The 22,919-nt window shown below is 37.2% G+C and overlaps 1 protein-coding gene across 34 annotated transcripts in view; it reads right to left on the bottom strand.

Annotated features, from left to right (window-relative positions):
- Window positions 1-22,919, bottom strand: part of RIMS1 (regulating synaptic membrane exocytosis 1) — a 356,593-nt gene that overhangs the window by 215,089 nt on the left and 118,585 nt on the right. For 33 of the 34 annotated variants that reach the window (XM_076333069.1, XM_076333034.1, XM_076333035.1 and 30 more), the window contains exons 2-3: window positions 16,745-16,958; window positions 15,148-15,159 (exon numbers count right to left, since the gene is read on the bottom strand). In XM_076333069.1, coding sequence (XP_076189184.1) covers window positions 15,148-15,159; window positions 16,745-16,958 — 226 coding nt within the window. The remainder of the gene's footprint in view (window positions 1-15,147; window positions 15,160-16,744; window positions 16,959-22,919) is intronic. The other variant, XM_076333070.1, reaches the window with a different exon arrangement.

Genomic DNA, 22,919 nt, shown 5'->3' with positions numbered 1-22,919 from the left:
CCTCTAACATGAACAGCTCTACTAAACACTCACTTGCTGGTTGATCAGAAAAACATCCTCAGATGTATACAGCAAAGGGGTATAACCTGCAACATATGCAAGAGTAAGGTTATATCTATGCTGAAAGCATAGGGGCAAAACCCGGAATAATACAGCAAGTGGATGAAATCCTCCTCCATTTAATTCCCTACTCCACCTTGTTGCTTTTCCTGCTGCATTGCACTTACATGGGCAAGAAGTTGTCTCTGTGGTCTCTTGAACCTACCCACAAAGACAGTCAGATCAGTCCCTGAAATAGGCTAGGAAAGGAGGTTTCTCTACAGCTAAAAGGACTGATTCAAATGATCCTAAAGGGTAAAGCTGTCAGGCTGACGAAGGTCTTGAGAGTAGTTTCCTGGATGGATCTTCAACTGCCCTCTCTCCATTTGTGGAAGCTATTTGGCCAGAGAAGAAAAGTTACAGAAGAGAAAAATTAACTTTGCCGGTGCATGCATAGATAAGTAATAGAATACATGAGTTTTGATCACTTACCACATGTTGCAGAGATGAAAGTTACACTACCATTAATAACATCCCAGCTACATACAAAAAATTCCTCCAGTCTTGACAACACAACCATCATGTACATGCTCATCTATTTATAGAGTTCCAGCAACATCTGCACATCTCTACGATTAATCTGTATTTCTCAGTAATACTCAACTTTTTACAATGTAATATCCCGCATCATTTTCACAAACCTCACCAATACAAAGGTTTTGCTATGGGAGTCTGCTTTTTATGGGCAAGTTAATTACAAATCTAATAAATTATTGAGAAAATAACTTTTAATTCCAAAGTTGTCTGTAAACCTGTTGCATATAAGTTAGTTGATGGGTGTTTTAGCTGTGTGCTGGTTTTGGCTGGGATAGAGTTAATTTTCTTCATAGTAGCTAGTATGGGGATATGTTTTGGATTTGTGCTGAAAACAGTGTTGATAACACGGGGATGTTTTCGTTACTGCTGAGCAGTGCTTGCACAGAGTCAAGGCCTTTTCTGCTTCCCACCCCACCAGCGAGTAGGCTGGGGGTGCACAAGAAGTTGGGAGGGGACACGGCTGGGACAGCTGACCCAAACTGGCCAAAGGGACATTCCATGCCATATGGCGTCATGCTCAGCATATAAAGCTGGGGGAAGAAGAAGGAAGGGGGGGACATGCGGAGTGATGGCGTTTGTCTTCCCAAGTAACCGTTATGCGTGATGGAGCCCTGCTTTCCTGGAGATGGCTGAACACCTGCCTGCCGATGGGAAGTGGTGAATGAATTCCTTGTTTTGCTTTGCTTGCGTGCATGGCTTTTGCTTTACCTATTAAACTGTCTTTATCTCAACCCAAGAGTTTTCTCACTTTTACTCTTCTGATTCTCTGCCCCATCCCACCAGGGTGGGGAGTGAGCGAGCAGCTGTGTGCTGCTTAGTTGCCGGCTGGGGTTAAACCACAACAAGCTGGAACAATGAAATTGCCCAGTAAGTGATTCAATGTCAACCTAAATAACTTGCAGCTCTTTGGAAATCTCAATCTGGATTTAAAAATTTATTAGGTTTTATCTGTTCCTTAAGGAAATGCAGATTACATTTTGTGCAGGTTTTCACTTAATCTCTTACCAGTCATTAAACAACCAGTAACAGGTATTTTATATCATTTTATAATCATATTTTAAAGAGAGGGGATTAATTTATCTCCATAGGAAGGCTGAGTTGCAAATGGGTCCCTATATTAATGGAATCAAAAAAAACCCCCACAAAATATTACAGAAACTTTGTAGATTTGCTTGCTTAACATATACTGTTCTATCCTCAAACTCACGTATTATATTTAATAAAATCATGTATCTCAGGTATATCCATGACAAACTATCCTAAACCCTCACTAATTGCAGTGCTGGAGATATATAGATGGAAGTATCCATCTGTTAAGTAAAATCACAAAATGCTCCAGAATGCAAGAGATATAAAAGAGAGAAAAACATAGATGGAAGTATCTTTTATCTAGGACATCGCATTGCTAAAAATACACTGAATTTTAATCCTGGATGAGGATTAAGGTTATTTATAATAAAAAGAGAAAGAGACAGAGAGCGCACAGCTCTAGTCCTCATAATTACTTTGTTCTCTGGAAATTTTTTCTGCTATTTGTCTGTTTCTCATAATGCTTAATAGGTCATAAATCTTATCAAATCTCTCTTTGCAGCAAGATCCCTTTTTAGCTAAAATCTGTCTGGTTTTGGGGTGACAAAATAGCCCCAGAATTCAGTTTGCTAAATTTAGTTCTATTTAGCATCTCCGCATTATTTTGTAACTACTAAAAACAAAGAATTGTGCCTCAGCAGTGTACATAACTATAGAAATTTTAAATTAATATTAGAAGTCATATTTAGTCCAAAACCCTACATACCACGTTAAAAATCCCATCACATGAAAGGATCTTACATGAATGAGGGTCGTAATGATTCAAGCTGAAAGATACAAATTCCAAGAAGAAATAAATTGATCAAGAGAAGAATTTGTTGGGGGTAAGGGGAACACTCTAGAGTGTCAAATCTGCCTGTGTTTAAATGAGAGCGCTCTCACGTGACTGGGAGCTGGCAGCATACAGGTTTTGTTGTGATCACAAGGAACAGGGGTAGCCAGAGGCTAAACAAGGGGATACAGTTCAGTCACCAAAACCTGAAGTCTTTTACAGAAGGATGGTGCGTGACCACAAGAAATCTTCCACTTTACTGAACACTTTTAAAGGAGAACTGTTCACAGATACTGCAGCTGGGCACAGTTTGAACTAAGGGACAGGCTAGATTGTCTCATAGCAATAAAAAACAAGTATATCTAGAAAACAGACCACTGCTGGAAAAACTGAAGGTGCATTGCTCAGATGAAAATCATTTCCATCCTGCGCTGCCACAGGACCAATAGCTTTGACTGACCATATCCCCTCAGGCATCCCACTGAGTAACACACTTCAAGCCTCCTGAGCCTGAAGAAAGGCTAGGCATTTCCCTGGAGGTCTCCTGCATATTTGCTATTCAGTTCTCCCTCAACAATGTTGAGGGAGAAAAATAAGGACCAGAAGTGTCTCCAGCATGTAGGGCTAAGCTGTCATTAGAATATCAACCAGAAGAGATATCAAGGTTCATATCTTCTGGGTGAATTAGATTAAAATTTAGAAGGTTTAATAAGTTCGTCTGCCCAGTATGTCTTTGCAAAGTAATCCCTTCCCTTCAGCTGTGTTCTACGTGCAGCAGCTTTCCATGGCTTCCATGAAACCACTTCTGCCCAGTCCTCCACTGGAGTTTTGTCCTATCCCTGTGGCTTTTTCCCATCCCTGTGGCACCTCCACACTTTCTAATTATGCTGAGTCCTCCCTAGGGAATCCTGCCAGCTCCACTCTATGCTCCTGAACAGCCCCCACCTGGGTGCACTCAGTCTCCACTTCGATTTACTTCGATTTTTTTTTTTCGTCCCAACATAAGCTGTGGATGACAGAACACAAAAGCAACCTCCCTTGGTTTGCCAATAGAGGGCACACTGCTTATGTGGTCTTCCATTCATAAATATGTGTGTGAATTCTGGATACATTTACGTGAAGCATTCAAGAAATAACTCAAACCCATGAATATCTAGGCTTCTGACTGCCAGATGTCTCCTTGATTGACAGGCTACCTCTGACACGAACAAATGCTGGGTAAGTAAGGATACTTACCTGAATCTGACACAGCACAAGTATATACATTACATGTTTGTCAACAGTAATAATGACACTTTTACTTCATTTCTATTTTCAAAGCATTGCACAACATGTATTCATTTCCAGTGAACAGACTCACTGTACGGACGCACAGTGGGAAAGTGGGTTATATCCAGACTCACCCCATCCTCACGCAGGTAGAGCACAATGGCTTCCACATCGTCCTCCACCTAACCTTGCAGATCATTAACTTCCAAGAGCTGTAAATCTATCTAATTAAATTAACTTATTCCCTAACGTTTTGATACAATAAATATGTCCAAGTCAGATTTCAGAGAAGCTAGACATGGACAAATTAAAGTTACCTATACCAGTCACGATCTCTGGATTAGCCACCTCTTTATTCCAAACTCCTGGTTTTTATACTCCAAGATGACTTCTTTACAAACTGAGGTTCAGACTGAAAAAAGATTATATGCAGCACAACTGACACAGCTAAATGTTATATGAAAAGACATTTTAAAATTTTCAATTTTAAAGCTAATATTATGAATATACTTTTTCTACATCTTTTTTATTAACAGTGTATTTGCTCATTAGTTCTGTATTCTATAGCAGAGAGAAAAATAATAGTATATTTATTATACATGGTACATAGTGTATTAGAAATCTCTAACGATACCAACCATTTCTGTACTGCTGACAACTAACACGTTATTCCATTACAGAAATGAAGATAAAAGAAACACAGTAAATACACAATACCTTGCAAAGAAAATCATTGACGCAATTTGAAATGCAATAGGGCAAATGGTATTCAGAAATAGTAACAACTGCAAATTTGATATGGCAATGAAAATGCCAGTGCAGTTTGGGATTTTAAGATATCATAAAGGTAATAGTCTGTTATTAATAGTAGTGAGATTGGATTTGCCTTGCTACCAAAACGTAATGATAAATTCAAAGCAATTCATACAATGAATTAAAGGACTTGAAAGAGTAGCACATTGGAGAAAAATAAGACAATTAAATGTGCATTACGTACTGAAAGGATGCAAGAACAGTTCCAAGTAAGTATGGTGAGCCCACAGCTGAAAATGCAGCTTGCTATATATTGGTTTTGCATGGATTTAAGGCTGATTTTGGCTTTCTGTTGATAGTAAGGTTACTGGAAAGATGTGAATGAAGAACTGGAGGAGCCAGAAACAGATTCCTGGGGTGACCGTGCTTTGAAAATGATCATCTATACAGACCAATGGTTCAAAACCATCTACGCAGATACCCTAACAGCAGCTAACCAACCATACTCCCTAAACACCAAGAAGAGATATAAGCCTGAAGTGTTTACTGTATAAGCCTAAATTATTTATTGTAAGTATACGCCTTAGTATTTACTGACACTGTTGATAATGAGTCAGCAATAATAATTCTCAGTACAGGAAAGACACAGACCTGTTGGAGCAGGTCCAGAGGAGGGCCACGAAAATGATCAGGGAGATGGAACACCTCTCCTATGAAGAAAGGCTGAGACAGTTGGGGTTCTTCAGCCTGGAGAAGAGAAGGCTTCAGGGAGACCTTATTGCAGCCTTTCAACACTTAAAGGGGGCTTATAAAAAAGATGGGGACAGACTTTTTAGCAGGGCCTGTTGCAATAGGACAAGGGGTAATGGTTTTAAACTGAAAGAGGGTAGATTTAGACTAGATCTAAGGAAGAAATTTTTTACGCTGAGGATGGTGAAACACTGGAATAGGTTGCCCAGAGAGGTGATGGATGCCCCATCCCTGGAAATATTCAAGGTCAGGTTGGACGGGGCTCTGAGCAACCTGATCTAGTTGAAGATGTCCCTGCCCATGGCAGGGGGGTTGGACTAGATGACCTTTAGAGGTCCCTTCCAACCCAAACTATTCTATGATTCTATGATTTGTTTCTAAAAGGTTCCTGTTCCAGAAGAAATCCCCCATTAAAGAAGAAATGCTCTATTTAAAATTAGGATTTTCATTGTATGTATCGCTATTATTATAGCTATCTACAAACCTTTTTGATGGCACAATCACAAGCAAAAGGGTGATCAAATACTATTAATGTATTTCCAGTCTATCATAATTAATAGGTATAAGCAATGAGATGTAGAAAGAAAATTTTATTTCATGCATATGAACACATCATTTTAGCAATTTTTTAAATTGGTTGACTGTTTTGTTGTGATTTTATAAAATTATATACATATTTTGACTAATCAAGAATGATCAGAATTCTGTCTGATTCAAATTGTTTATGCTGTTTCCTTTTACCTTACACCAGATATGCACACATTATCGTATTAAATCTATAAGGTCATACTTGTTCATTTTCAGAAATGCAGTGCACTGAATAGACACGGATCAGAACCTACTATAAAGTTACAGTTCATAGGATAGTGTTGATTATATTAAGGTATATGAACGCATCAAACAGAAAACAGGCCCTTCTCATGACTTCTTAATAATGTGTTTCACTCCTAATATTTTCTTTCTTCGTAAAGAAAATATCTTTATATCCTCTTTCTTCGTAAAGTGCAATGCGTACAAGAAACCTCAGATTTCAATTGTTAGAACTTATTTCTTTTACTCTTCTTTTCCACATGTATCTGCAGTTGAAACTAATGAACTAAAAATATTTTCCTTTACAAGACCCTTATCCCACTTCTTTACTTATACAGATTTAGGGAATAGAGTAACAAATTTTTGACATAAAAGCAAACAAATATATTTCTATATTGTTGCATTTTCTGGAACCAGAATTATTTCTCAAATCCCTAATATAATCTTTCCCTAGAATTTTCAAATTTTCATTGATCAACAGATGCAAGACCCCCATCAACAGTGTTTATTACTCAATAACATAACAAAAGGATAAAAAGGGCAACACGTGCTGACACACAAGCAATTAGAAATTTAAGAAATAAAATCAAGAAGCTATAAAATCTTATTTTACTCCCAGGATGAGGAATCAAAAATTAAGAATACACTGGAAAATGTGTTCTTTTAACCCTTTATTACTATGAAATAACACACACCTGGGGAAAAAAGCATCAGCCTGGGAAAAAGTGTTCTTTTGTTCAATTGAAAACACCATATAAAAAAAGACATTGAAAAATTAAGATAAACTGAAAGTCTTCTCCCAGGAGACATAATAAATAATATTATTATTGTAGAAGGAGTTCATACAGAACATAATCATAAGACAACTATCGTGCAACACAGTGGAGCAGCCACTGTGATCAGGTATCTGTAGCATTTCTGTTTAATACAATAAAAATGCCGATAGCTGGTTTTGTGTGGGTTTGTTTTTCTTTAACTGATTAAACTTTTCTTATGTTTTCAGCATATGTGATTTTGTTTTAAATAACAATGAAAAAAAATCACACAGCCTTCACTCACTGGAAAAAATAATAGTTCTTTCCCATTATTTTGAAAGTATCCATTTAAGCAGATCTAGCTTATAAGGTGTGGAACGTCAGAACTAAATTTGCTAGTATCTTTTACTGTGAAAACACACCTTTAAAAGTAAAATAGAGTAACTTATTTAAAAAATGCAAGAAATACATTTTCAGCGAAGTCAAATCGAAATACTAACTCAATGTGTAATTTTGGACAAAAAGAAAACCGGAAAAATCATTTCAACATTTTCCATTCTAACTTTTTAGTGAGACTGACCCAAGTCAGGTAGGAAGATGTTCCTCTTTACTTCAGTACTGACAGCACTGTATTCCTATCTGGGAAAGCAAGCTTTAATCATTGTGGGGTTCAACACTGATCTCCCATGCCTCAGACAATGTCTGAGCCCCTAGGATACACAGCATTGCTGGGAGAATCACTTGAAGGCTCTCCTGTTCCCGCTCTTCGGCTTTATACCACCAACTTAATTGGACCAAACAGAATGTGAGGTTGTTAGTGTTAAAATGATAAAAATACTACATTGAAAGAAACAAAAAGCTTAAAGTTAATCTGGTAGTTTTGGGTTTGGTTTTTTTTTTCCTCTCTGAAAGAGAGAACACTGAGCTGAAAAAAAGTGTAGTACTTGTTAGTGCTCTTTCTGAAGGGTTCTGTGAAATTCTGGAATTTCTGGAATTAAGTTTAAGTCACAGAATTATTCCCTAGCAGAACTTAAGAATATTTTGTGTAAGCTTATAATGTGTGTAGTTACAATGAGGAAACAAGTAACAAAAATGGCATGAAAGATCCTTGACTTTTTCATTGTTCACCATGCAAGTCAAAAGATACATGGATATGCCAAGCTGTGAGGAACAAGTTCCTCTTGGTGGCCCTGCTTGAGCGGGGCGGTTGGATCAGACGACCTCCAGAAGTTTCCTCCAACCTCAGCCATTCTGGGATTCTGTGACTGCTATGGCATACCATATTTTTTGTCAAGATAAATGAATGGGCCTATAAAGAATAATTTCTCAATTGAATTAAATACCTTGAAAGATTTACAGATTTCAAAGGTCAAAAAGGTGTTCATAAGAGCTTTATTCTGCCCCATACTTCCTGTATAGACTATATAGTAGGATGCATGTATATAGTATGCATGTACATTCACTTACGAAAAATCGATACAATATACGTTTATACATACACATACCAAATATATATATATATCTCCAATACATGAGATTAGGCAAGAGGAGGTGGAATAAAGCTCTTTTTGAAAAGCCTTATTGACCTTTGAGATCTTATAAATATTTAATTTTTTTAACACAAGTTTTTGCAATGGAAAGAATTATTACACTCAAAGGTATTGCTGACATTAGCTAAAAAAAAAAAATTCAAAATAATTCCCATATTCTTGAATCAGTTAAATTGAAGCAAAGGTACTGAAAATACAAGACTAAAAATAGGATAACATGTCCAGTAGTAACACTGCAGGGGATTAAAAGTTTTGTTTTTTTTTTTATTTAGGCTCCATTATACTACATGGAGTTTCCAATATTGTTTATGGAGGGTCTCCACAGATCACTGTTACCCAGCTTGCATGCTAACAGCAAAAACAGCGATGAAAGATTCAGGAGCCCTTTATCATGGGTTAAGAAAGAAGGTTGCAGTAGCAATATTTTCTTGGCCATCAACTGCAGAATTGCATGACAAGTAGACAATTTAAGTGTTTGGCTAACAGGTAAACTGAACCTGGATAAACCAAAGAGCATAGTCGAGTGGTTACTGATTTAATGCTGATCTAAAGCTCTAGGGGAAAAAAAACCCAGCTGTCTAGTGACTCTTCTACAGTCCAACCATTAAATGAAGAAGCTCTGACCTGGTTAACTTCAGAGCGTGAGCATCAGCTGCCTCCTTTTTTTTGTGTACAAGAAGTAACTGATCATTTTTGCTAGCTGGACACTGAAAAAGTCAAACACATTGCTTCAGCAAACTTGTTGAAGAGCAAGCTAATTTTAAGGATTTAATTAAAAATTTTAACACTCAGATTTGTTTGACAGTGAACTAACTTCCTAGTAAGTAGAGGAAAGTGCTCTACATCTTACTTGAGATAGAATTCCTCAGTTTCTTGCTGGACTTTTTTTTTTTCTGTTTCTTCTTTTATCTGCTGGAAGCAGTAGTTCTAGGGAGCGATTACTGAAAAGCGGTTTTTCTTTCCTGATGCATACAAACCCCAAATCTTTTAGGAAACAAATTATGTTGAATGCTACAGAGAGAGAGAGTTTATCTGCTATCACTTTGCAATTTGCTATGTAATTTTACCTCCTTCTGATGACTTTTTTTTGGTTCAACAGCTGTATTAGTCAGAACTTAGATAAATTAGCCTTTTAATGTACAATTTGACATAAGAGTTCCGTGAAAGGCATGTAGAAACACTCCTGACAATCCAGAGATTTTGTTCTGACAATATTAGCAACTTCTGTTAAAACCATTAGTACACAGCTGAATTGAGTGGCATATGCACTCAAGTTGTTAAGGCAAGCCATTATGTAAGCAAATTTTAAGCATAATTTAAAGGAACTAAATGACAAACACCCTGTAAAAACACCTGACATACAATTAGGGAAATGTTTCCAAGTTGTCTTTCTTTCAGAGTATAAATCACTGACATTATACTAAAATGAAAATAATTTCAGTCAAAGCCAGATCAGAAATGTGAATCTCTAGTATTTCAGCACTGGTAATCAACATTACTTTCTGCAATCACACAATACTAAGTTCAGTTAAATCAATTCTCATATATCTATAATGTATTTTACATCCTGATTTCCTCCCAGTCATCATTTACGTATGTAAACAGAAAAATGGGTAAGCAAACCACTCTTTTCTGCACAACTAACATTTCTGGAAAACATGGGGAAATGGTGACAAAACTATTTTTCATCATTTGCTCTCAATTCTTTTCACTTTAAATTTGATCAAAAATTGCAGTCCTAATGAAATCTGTAGAATGGTAGACTGATTGCTAGGGATAAATATATAGCTTAATCTGGAACATGGATCTTCCACCTAATTCTGTCAATGTCATACAAATTTCACTTAGTTCAATACACCCACAGCACCTCACAAAATACTTCAATTTTGATTCAAAGAAACTGCATTCGCTCATTCAAGGCTACTTTTGTACCCTAAAATGTCTCCTTTTCTATAAGGAGAAAGAAACAGAGCTGTACGTCTTCATATATCAGGTGTTTGTTTACAAAGGAAATGCATCTTTTTGCATTACCTAACCAAGTATTAGGAAGAAAGTTTTACAGGAATGATGCAAGGAAATAGTCGTATTTTCAGGTGTTTTTTGCTCTACAAGGCTGTGATACCACTGGAAGGAAGAACAGAGCAAGCAGTGGCAGCCAGGCCGTTGGGAGGACTGAGGCAGGGCTCTGCCCACTCCTTGCCAAACCACGGAGAAGCACCAGCCGGACATTTTGCTGGCTTCTCCACTGCCCTAACAACCCCAATAGTTCACATCAGAGGGGAGAGTGAATGGAATGGAGAGAAGTAACTTAAACCCATTACCATTTTGGCAATTAAAATGCTGATGTACGGAACAGAACTAGAAGGATCCAGAGCGAAAGTGTAGACACTCTATAAGGAACTGACAACACCTAGAAAACATTGTGCCAAAGTAAAAGCAAGTGGTCACTCCTGCCAGCTTTTCTCTAAGCACCTACATGACTTCCTTCTGAAATGTTGTCTCACGTAAAATCCTGTACTAATAGTATTCTGCTTTCTTTAAAAGTATATACAAATGATCAGTGCTCACAGTGAATAGGTTGGCACGTGCACGTAACATTGTTTCTGAATACTAAGGTAATGCGAAGGAAAAGTAAACACTTGTACTTTTTCTGTACATCATACAACTGCCAGTTGTTTTCAAACCCAATGATATTATTACTAACATTATTAACACTGAACACCCTCACTGCACAACTACATTTAAGCCTGATTTGAATAACCAAACTAGCTAGCAGTCCTCTTATCTGACAATGCTCCCATTAAATGTGGTCTGCCTGCAACCCAATGAAAGGAGAGCAAGCTCAGGTGAGACGTATGAAGAGCTAACCAATACTCAAAGAACATGGAAGAACTTAAGACACATATTTAGGTACGTGTTTTGACATATTAGAACAAGAATCACTGAAAGTTATGTGCCTCATTAGCCACTAGGATGTACCAGCTACTGCCAGTTAGTTTTGTAAGTGTACTGGAATAATCTCTTGGTATACCTAGGATGCCTACTAACTCCCGCTACAAGGAATCAGTGTTTTGAGATGTCCTTTATTACTTTAAACAACGAGAGAACATATTAAGTTCTGTTATATATTTTTTAAACAGTCCTTAAAATATATTTGGTACTTACTTGAAAAGGTCAAGAACAGCTTCAAAGTATTACATTATCTAGACCCCATTTTAAAAATATTTAGCTAGAAGCAACAGTTGCAAGGGACCTCTTAAGGACCTAATACATTCCCCTACAGCCACAAGCAACCACATCACATAAATCCTTTCCTAAATTTATCAAATTTAACCTTTAAAATTTTATTGGGTTATTTTTCCTTCCAATAAGTCACATGAAAAAATTTCCCAAGGCTTTACTCTACTGATTGCAAAAATCTTTTTACAAGTGAAGAGCATTTATTGCCAAGTTACACCCACATGGTCTTATGTATTCACTGTCCTCTAGTTTGAAGGTTATTCTTATTGTTTAACATTACTCTACTTCTAGATATCAATTCTGTACTTCTAGATATCAATTATAATTGCTCTAGCTTTTGTCCCCCTAATCTCTCTAGTCTTCTCTCATATGAGCAGCTCTCCGTTTCTCTGATCGTCCTCTGTATGACTTTGTGCCTATCACAGTTTGTATTTGTCAAAAATGGGTAACACGCAGTAGACAACATTGCAGGTGAGGTCTCATTAATACTAATTCTCCAACTCTACAGGAAATACCTTGAATCTAGGATAACATTTGACTTTTCCTGGGCTTAACACTTTGATAACTCACACTTCATCATCCTTTCCATCTGATGCACCCCTAACTTGTAGGAACTTGGTGCATGTGTTTTAATATTAATATAATTTATTGTGGTAAAAATTCACGTGGAGAGAACAAGACTCATAAACATGTTTAAAAAGTCTTTACTAACATTAAACTCACCAGATGATAAAGAAGGGTATGTCCCTATTGCCTGTCGGAAAAGGACCTGGGGGTGTTGGTTGACAGCCGGCTGAACATGAGCCGGCAGTGTGCCCAGGCGGCCAAGAAGGCCAATGGCATCCTGGCCTGTATCAGAACTAGTGTGGCCAGCAGGAGCAGGGAAGTGATCGTGCCCCTCTACTCGGCACTGGTGAGGCCGCACCTCGAATACTGTGTTCAGTTTTGGGCCCCTCACTACAAGAAGGACATTGAGGTGCTGGAGCGTGTCCAGAGAAGGGCAACGAGGCTGGTGAGGGGTCTGGAGAACAAGTCTTCTGAGGAGCGGCTGAGGGAACTGGGGTTGTTTAGCCTGGAGAAGAGGAGGCTGAGGGGAGACCTTATCGCTCTCTACAACTACCTGCAAGGAGGTTGTAGCGAGGTGGGTGTCGGTCTCTTCTCCCAAGTAACTAGCGACAGGACGAGAGGAAACGGCCTCAAGTTGCACCAGGGGAGGTTTAGATTGGACATGAGGAAAAATGTCTTTACTGAAAGAGTGGTGAAACATTGGAAGAGGCTGCCCAGGGAAGTGGTTGAGTCCCCATCCCTGGAGGTATTTAAAAGACGTGTAGATGAGGCGCTTAGGGACATGGTTTAGTGGGCATGGTGGTGTTGGGTTGACAGTTGGACTCGATGATCTTAGAGGTCTTTTCCAACCTTAATCATTCTATGATTCTATGATTCTATTATGTAGATTAGTCAGGAATGTTGAGCCACTGAAAATAATTAACAAATAATATTTTTCTCATGTTGCTCTATACAAATTATACCAATTGTTCTGGTTATAAAAGGTGTTATTTGCTAAGTATGTATTAATGTTTTGGAATTAATTCATTCTATATATTCCATTAGCTTTCAGAGACAGGCACTGCTAAAGCAATTGTACTTTATAAAAGTACATGTTCCCCATGTTCCTCACACAATCAGGACTAATTATTGGATACTCTCCCTCTGACTCCCTTAACTTTTCAGCTGTTAAAGAGATATAGCTCAGCTTCGTCACAAGGTATAGAAGATATTTTCATGTATATTATTAGGGCGTTTTCTTGGCATGTGGAAGCTTGCAGTTCAACACAGCAAAACCTAAACCAAGGCAAGTGCAAACAATAAGATTATATTTAATTGAACTTAGGACAATCCAAATGAGTCAGGCATGTCTTCAGGACACGTCTTCAGAGCACTTTAGTGCAGTGGAGTCTATTTTCTGGATCCCAGATGATATTTTTCAAAGATGAACACCTAAGCTGTCACCTCATCAAAGACACAATCTCTACTGCATGCGGACGCTATCACAATTTCAGTTATCTAGCGAAGTTTTTGTTCCGAACTGAAGCGTGACAGAGACCTCAAGCATATAAGCAGGTCAGGTGAGGTTCACCTGGATTGCTCTCCAAAACCCAGGTGGCTAAATTGTACCTAAGTAGCACTTTCGGCACTTAAGAGCTCTGCTGTTTTCTGGCCCTAAAGAAGACTCTGCTGCAAGTGCACTAGCCTTTTAATACACCCCAGCGGATGCATCAGTGATGCACTGCTTTAGTAAGAAATCAGTATCAAGCTGAAACTTCCTTCGCTCTATCCTAAGTTGATTTAGATGAATAGAATGGAAAAGACCTGGAAGTCCTGGATTATTTCAGCACTTTGTTCAGAGTACCATGCAGAAAACAGTGGAATGAAGCTGTAGCAAGTCATATGTCATAGACATTAGAAAAACAACCATGCTTTCAGAACACTACTGCCTTAAAAAAAAAACTACTGCAATATGCAGGTGTGGTAGAAATAATTTCCTCTGGGTGTTGCACAGTGCTAAATTGCAGGTTACAGCTATGCTATGATGTCACTTGGGGCATACCGCCACTTCATAATACAAGCGTTAACACCATCATCCACACATCAAAAACTATATTGGATTGTAATGACTTTACACTCATTTCAGCTGAAGTGCCAGCGAAGCTGGCTAATGCCCGCTACCTAAGTCTCCAAGTTAAAATCTGGAATACCACCTTTTGCAGACCTGCCTGAGAAGAGGGGGTAAGTGGACATGCACTGTTCTGCTCAAGCACTGCCACCCCTTCCTCCGTGCACAGGGCGCAGAGATGAACGGGGAACTACCCTCATCTATTTCAGATGAGGCACAGGCATTAGCGGTGAATATGCCTGATCCTAAAAGTTTTGCAGATTTTTGAAATGGTAAATACGCATTCACAAAGGATTCACTCCATCTTGCTCACTATACTTATGTCCAGTTTTAAGCGGTTATACTTTGCCTATGCATATTATTCCAAATGTAAATCAAAAAGTTGATTTCACAAGAATTCCCTGAATTTCTGCTGTAGCCAGAAATGAAACACAGCAAACCATATAAATCAATGTAAAATTACTATTAAAATACTAAATTAGATTTCCCGAAGCTGATGGAAGGCCCTTGCATGCAAAAAGTCAAATTGTTAACCAAAGACATTTTTATGAAATAAAGCTTTACTACACTTTATTACCTCCTCTACTTTTTAGCCTATTACTAATTCTCAGTTCTTAATTAATTTCTATGTTGTCCTAATTTTGACAACAGTCTTGGGTTTCCTTGCTGGGCTATCTTTAAAGCGTATGTTCAGCTAGGGGATGGGCAGGGCCTGGGTGTTAGGATTCCTGTTCTTCCCCCCTCCCCTTTGGATGATTTTTAAATTTCAGGTCAATTTTTTACATTAATATGTTTCCCAGTTAACTAACAACATTATAATAATAAATGATAAAAAGCATGGATTCTAACCACTTTGTCCTCCTTTGGGAAAGCATCCAAGGAAGCAGAATAAAAAGAGAAAAGAAACAAAGAAGAGAAAAAGAACAAAACAGGCAAGTATTAATAGACAGATTTCAAAGAAATACAATTCTATAACTCTCTACAAAGAGATAAAAACATAAAATGTCAAAAAAAAAGCTTTAAATTAAAAGATTACATTTCTGCATATGTAGAAAACATGTTTTCCCACCCTAACCCACAGAAGCATAAACAATATAACAAACAAAAGGCAAATTACAAATGAATGGACACTTTTCCATTTCTGTGACTTGAAACAGTGGGTGAAAAATAATTTATATTCAGTTTTTTTCTGAGTAAAGATAAGCTGTATCATATGCACTCTAATTAATAGTATAATGTAACGTATCAAAGAAAACTATATTTTCATAGACTTGCTCTAATGACACCACCTGCAGGTGATGCAATGTAACGCACCTATTTGTATTAAGGTATGAATATATAAAAAATTTTGTCCAATACACCTACATAATTTTTTTCAGAATGTGAATTTAATTTAATGGACTAACAAGTACATCAGGGCTAGGGAAAACTTCAAAAATAAAGATGAAATGCATTTTTTTCTGAGGGGTTTTTTGGTTTAGTTGATGTTTAGCTCAAAGAAAGCGAAAAGGCCATGAACTAGTTCCGTTGTGAACACGATTATCTGCTATAAAATTTGTGACCACTTTTAACTGAATTTGTATTGATACAAAGAGCATGATGCATTTCCCCTACCAAAGACTGGCACCTTAAAGCCGTATGAGAAAGTTATTTCATCTCATAATAGATAACAAAACTATTCCTGCAATAAAAGGATATTTGTAAAATGTTTTATAGGATACCATAGTCCTAGACGATCAGCCAAAAATAATCACTGGATAATGGTCTTCCACATATAGATCCTACCACTCGTACAAGTGAGTAGCCAGTTCCTTGTAAGGGACTGACTGAACAGAGGGTATTCTCGGATACCCTTCAGTTTTGTGGACAGCCACTGCAGCTAACTGCCTGCGGATCAGAGGGAGAAAGATTTATCTCACCTGCCTGAAAGTAGGATACCTTATCCAGATTAATCTACAGTTTTACTTTTTAAATAATTTAAAATAAATTGACATAACACTCTCACTGTGGTAAGAAAAGTGGTTGGGGTTTTTTTCTAACCAAAAAGTTGACTGATTTTATGTAAGAGAAATCTATAAATGTATATAAAAAGCTCTATAAAAAAAGAAATCTAAAATGAAATGAGTTCAATAAAAATTTATCAATGTGGAGTTGTACCTGAGCAAAAGGGTTTCTTCTTTCATTCTATGAAAAACAAGTATGTCTTCTTCAAGCCATCACTCAGTAGAACTACACACTATGTATTTTTTTTTATTTAACTCTGTGAATCCTAAGTATCTCCACAATCATTAAATACATTATTCTTCTTTATAAACACCTCATAACGAAGTGATGAATGAAACACTTAAGTAAAATGAAGCATGAAATGCCATACTTAAGGTGAACAATCTGCAGCATGACAATGTCAAGGAGGCTTTTTCTTAAGAGTACACATCAGAAGACTTACATTGTTTGATCGCAGAGAGACACGACCTCCACATCGAGCACAAAACTTGGTCCGGCAATAAGAGCATAAATGGCCACAACCATCTGCAAACTTTGTTTTATGACAGATTCCACATGTTGGAGCATCATCCTTGTGCTCTCCCTGGTAACGGCGGGCTTCTTCCCCTATCTTTCTTACTTGCTCTTTATAGCTTTCAAATTGTTGATGCAACCTCCTGCATAGATGAGAAAAAAGTTTATATAGCAAGAATAGGAGGAAATATTACTACTATGTATTTCTTTCTTTCAATTTATAACTCTACCTAATATTCTTGGCATGTTCACAATAATAAATGACCTCATATCAGATACACGCTGCACATGGAAAACTGTATAGGAGAATGTAAAGGAAAAAAATAACAGATGTATTCCTATTAGGTTTACTTCAAAGCTCGTAAGCAAATCATTTCACTTCACCAGAAATTGATCCAAATATAAAAAGACGGCAAAAAATGCATAGTCTTAAACAGAAGTATCTACCACGTACAAAATAAAAGCAGAAATATAATTGCCTGAGCAAATTTGCATTGCTTTTTAATCGTTACTTATACAGCAGGTGCAATTAAAAAAAAAACCCAACCAATCTTCAGTTACAGTGTCACACTTCTGTTTTCAAAATCGAAATTCCGAACGCATATAACTTAAAGATTTCAACAGGCGCTCTACAATCACACTGGCCCTACAAGAATCTGAGAACAATTTTCCATGTCAAATCTATATATTAACAATCTGTAGTATTCTCTCTTGTTAAGTGTGAGAGACTATGTAAGGTGTGCTGTTGCTCATTACAGACATTTCTTCCAGCTTAGCTGTAGGAGTATATAGGAGTATTAGCAGGTATATAGATGAAGATGAAGACTGGCCTTCAAAGAAGTAGCACTTCTCCTCCAGCTGCCCCAAATAACAAACTATGCCCATCAACTGGCTAAGCATCCTGCTACCCAAAAGACCCAGCTTCTAATCATGAGCTCAGGGAAGAGCGCTAAGCCCTCTAGCCTTCACCTCCCCTTCTATAAGTCAGGAATAATAATAATTAAATATTTAGTGATAAAATCTTTCTTATCATTACAGTATTATCTCTGAGGAAAAAGATGTTCTCCTGTTGGTTTCTATGAGATTTTGTTGGCAAGGATGAAGTTTCAGAGGGAAACCAGCTAAAGGTCCAGGCACTTCCAAAAAGAGCAATCCAGCTCGTCTCCTGCTCCTGCCTGCAAGCTATTGCTGCTCCTTAGGCAATGATTTTGACATTCACCAGATCCCTCTCAGTGAGGTAACCCATGGACCTGAACCAACAGAAAATTAGTTCTCCTACCAAAAAAAAAAAAAAAAAAATTGTTTTCCCATCATTTTGCTTCCTGAATCACTCCACTCTGAGCAGGGCACTGGAGGCCTGGGAGGAAGGTAGGACATGAGCTCCTGAAGCCAGAAATGAAAAGGATCAGTGGACAGCAGGATCACCCTTTTTGCAGCAACGAGCTCAGCTGTCATGTGAAACCCCACTCTGAGGCTTAATTAAAAGGATCGTATTTCAACTCTGTTAACTATCAAATCATAGAAGAGAGAAAAATTTCTGTAGGTGCACCAGGACAGCACTGCAACTTCTGACCTTTATTTTCATGAGCTTGAGCAAAGACCTCAGACAGCCTAAGTGGGAGAGTCCAGTAGGGCACGTTTAACAACTCAGTCTTTTCACCATGCTATGTGGAACCTACAGGCTCTTCACCCACATTTTCAGATGTTGCTTCAAATCTACATCTCCATGGATAACATTAAAAATATCATGAACAGATAAATAGGTTATTACTAGAAACAGGGAATCTTGAGTTTAATAAATTATAACAGTAAGTGCATTGTCTATAGAGGTCTTGATGATATCCTTCATCTTCACCTGCTTTGAGTTACCTAATTGCTTAATTAGCATTGAGACTCTTACCATTTAACCAATGTATTTCTAGTGAGACAATTGTTTGTTTCTGTGGAGGGAGAGGGACTGGGACTTGTTTTGACTTTTAAGATGTAAGTAATCAGTGTTATTTGTATGAAATACTGTTTTGGTGAAGTGGGTATTTTTACTTTAAGATTATATTCAATGAAAATGATAATTCAACTTAACTATGAGGAATCGTGGTAAAATACACGCATTCCATTTGGACAAGAATATCACTGCTTTTAACTACATAAATCAACCAACTCCCACGCTAAAAACAGTGATTTTATACGGGCACATTCTAGTGAGGATGCAGCAATAGCAAAAGCTAAGAAACCAAATAATTTGTTCTCCCTCACTACAAACATAATGCATTATACCTAATGCTTTATGCTAATGAAAAACTTGGCAGAAGTAGCAAATGGGGTTTTTTGTTTTATTTTTATTTCTTACTAACCTGCTTAAAAAACCTGCAATATTGAGTAAGATGAGAAAAGTGGGTCAAAAGAATTAGGCAAAATACTGGAGAAACATAATACTTTTGGCCATGTTATTGGATTACACATATGATTTAACTTATCTTACACAGCTGCTCACTTATAAAGCATGAAAACAACTGATGACATTCAGGAATCTGTGTAATAACCAACTTAAAGAATGCAATTAAATCATGGAGAGGTCTGTAGGTAAATTTCTTATTACTTCAAATATTCTATTAAAAAATGGAACCATGGAAACTAAATTCAGTTCTCCTCCACTACAGCAAGACTTAAAGCTCTGGATCTTTACTAATGTGGAAAGGGAAGATAACAGCAAGCACTGCACCTCTTCCTGTTCTTTTCTAATTAGACAGTCTACATCTGAATTTTTTTGATCTCGTATGAAGCTTACACAGTGTATTAATACAATGATGTTTTGCCCTTCTTGTGCACCGAGAGGTAGATGAACATACTAGCAACTAAGCAAAACTTAAGTGAGAGGAGATTTCATTTATTTATAAATATGTAGCACTTATTTATAGATTTCTTATTTTCTGCATCAGTGTAAGACTGGCCTTTTTACCATGAGGGGTTCAAAACCAAGCGCTTATCTGGCATGTCATACTCTGCATTACTGGAGAAATCCTCACATTTTATCTACAGCAGGAATGGAATTGAAGAAAACGGTTGCAGAATTTGCAAAGCAGAAAGAATCTTATCCAGCCCATGGCAGGTCTGGTTCAATTACTTCTTTTGCAAGGTTTGAACCATCTTTCCCACCTTTTTGAGGAATGACAGGATCTCTGTATCTCTGGCTATTCTATAACGGCAGCAGCAAATCTCTCTCAGCAGTTTTGCCTTATACGGAAGTATATTAAGTATTTTCTGGAGCAAGAACTAAAATACAGATGGATATTTTTCAGTTTGCTCCTTAACTTCCAGGCTATAGAGCACATCTTCATCAGATGCAAGGAAAATTTAAGTCTATTAAATATTCCTTAATGTAGACAAGCACCTAAAGGTTAGGTTAAAGACTTAATAACTGCATATGCTATAGGCTTGAGGGACCCTTGAGGCAGATACCAATTCAATTCCCTCCGACAGAGAGAGCAACCAGGCTACTATGTAAGAGGAATATATGCATATATCCACACCATTTTTCATCATGAACCCCAAAATTCTGCTAGTTCTACTACTGAAGTCAATGGCATAGCCCAAAAGGGGAGGTTTCCTCACCTACACAGCTTCCAAAGACGAAGGGAAAAAAAATAAAAGATTAGAACAAAAACCAGAGGAAACTATTCCAGGACTTAACACTGGACATACATAAGTCAGACTGAAGAAGTTTCATAGAAATTTTCCTTCAAAAGTGAGAAATACAGGAGGCAGAAGATGGCCAGAGGGAGCAACACACTGCAAGTGTACTCTTCTTACAATCTTCATGCATACCAGGAAACAAGTATGAAATCTAATTCATTCAGATTCTATACTATCTATTAGTAAATATTTAAAATCAGCTTCCAGATGTGCTCTGTAACAATACAGTAACAAATACAGTAAAATTCAGTATTTAGTTTTAAAATGTTGATCAGAAAAAAATCTACCAAATGTTCTTCTTACTAAAAATTAGTATTTATGTTTGAAATTGGTATCTTCAACAGATTTCATTGAACATGTATTTTACAATAGAAAAAAAAAATCCTGAAGTGCAAAAAATATCTTCAAATAATACTATTTTGTAAAAGCTTTTTGTTGTTGGTTGGTTGGTTGTTTAGGGGGAGGTTTTGTGGTGGTGACTTTAGCAGACAGTACATAAAAGTTAATGACTATTCTTGTTACTCAGTTTAAATGTCCTTTGACTTGAAACTGCAAATCTTTGATCCCACCCGAAAGAAAATGTTCCTTAAGATTTGATCCTTTAATCCACAAAATCTACCAGCAGCTGTTGCATAAGAAAATAAGTAAGAACTGTTAGGTACAAATACAATTTGAATTCATTAGAAAAACATCCCTCCAGGTGTAGATGTAAGAAAACATTAAAATTCTCATAAGTTTACATATTTACATATTTTACATATTTAATATCGTATTGTTAATATTAATATTTACATATTTACATTTTAATATTGCTGAACTAGAAGTCCCTTAATTTTTGTTCTGTATCATTCTAGCCACATTTCTTGCTTAATGGATCTACCTTCTTTAACATATTGTCTCAATGTAATAAAACTTTGGGTACCTCCAAGAGCACCTCTTTATAACATTTATGTGTGAAACTTCATCCTTTGCTAGAAACACAGAAGTGCCTGTGCCTTTGGAACTGTTCAGATCACCAACAGCGTCATCTGATGGCCCAAACTTCAGTACTGCTCCACTTTTTATTACATAGTAAACTTAACTTACCAGGCAGGAAAGACCTCTCCACACATAGGATTAAAACCATTCCTCTCTTCATGGAGAAACAATAGGAAAAATATCTCCAAATGCAACGATACATTTGAGAACATAGCACAGAGAAGTCAAGAAACTTGAAGGATAAGCTTCCTCCAACAATATTATTGCCATACTTCACTTGTGCAGACCTTGCACCACTCTTAACAGCTGCATCCGCACAAGCTGGCTCTGCTGGTGAGGGTGCCTAGTATTTCACATTCACACAGGTGGCACGTATGTGTGTGATCAAAAAAAGATCGTACATCAGATCTCATATGACTAAAAAAATTATCTTCTGTTGCTAAAATTCTGGAAGAGACTGAGCTGCTTGGAGAGGCACATCATAGCATCATGGCTATGGCTCCGTTTCTGCACCTTTAAGCATCAGCCTCAGTACTGTACCACATGTACATGAGAGGTTGGCACCACCACTGGTAGTGCAAGACAAGAACCAATACACAGTTTTCACGTGTACACTGAAAGACTTAACCCGTTCACTTTTACAGTAGGACAGTACAACATATATTGAGGTTTCTAGGTTTTTTTCCCAAGAAAACATGGTGGGTTCCTCTACCCTTTTTCTTCAAAGGCATTTCACAAAAAAATGCTTTAGCTGTGTGTCATACATGTACCACATTTTCATTCGAGTATGCAGTATTTTACGTTGACAGTGTAAACTAGTAAAAAAAATTACTGATGGGCAATTCTGCAAAGCTTTACTCATGTCATCACGTACTTACTAAAAACTGTAAGCCTCGGAGGACATGCATGTCATAAGCATCTTACACACCTCAAGCTTTTCAGACAGCTCACCGATATCATTAGTAGGACAGACAATGGACATTGAGGTAATCTGTAATATTGACTGATCAGACAGTGGCGTATCAAACCACACAGAAGTTATCATTTACGTTGTTGGGTTTTTTTGAGCTGGCCCAAGATGTATATTTATACTGCTGCAATCATCTTCACTAAGCAGATATTACAATTACGATCCAAGAATGTAATTTTTGATTAACAATGTTACCGCTTTTTTGTGTTTAAATTCCTATAGTGTATACCTATCTGAAATATTTGCACATATACACTGAAGATTAAAAAGTGACAAAATTATGCACTTGCATATGTATGCTCTGTCTGCACAGATTTTCTAAAAATGCCAAAGATTTGGGTCACCTTTATGCACAGTTACATTTTAAATTATTTTTAAATGTAGTATGAAACTATGTTTTTTTACTTACTTAAAAATCCAGCAGATGGCACTACAGATTGCATTTTCACTCTCGCAGTTCAACTCA

Source organism: Aptenodytes patagonicus, chromosome 3 (genome assembly GCF_965638725.1).
Source record: "Aptenodytes patagonicus chromosome 3, bAptPat1.pri.cur, whole genome shotgun sequence".
Lineage (NCBI taxonomy): Eukaryota > Metazoa > Chordata > Aves > Sphenisciformes > Spheniscidae > Aptenodytes > Aptenodytes patagonicus.
This window is presented reverse-complemented; position numbering and strand designations above follow the sequence as displayed.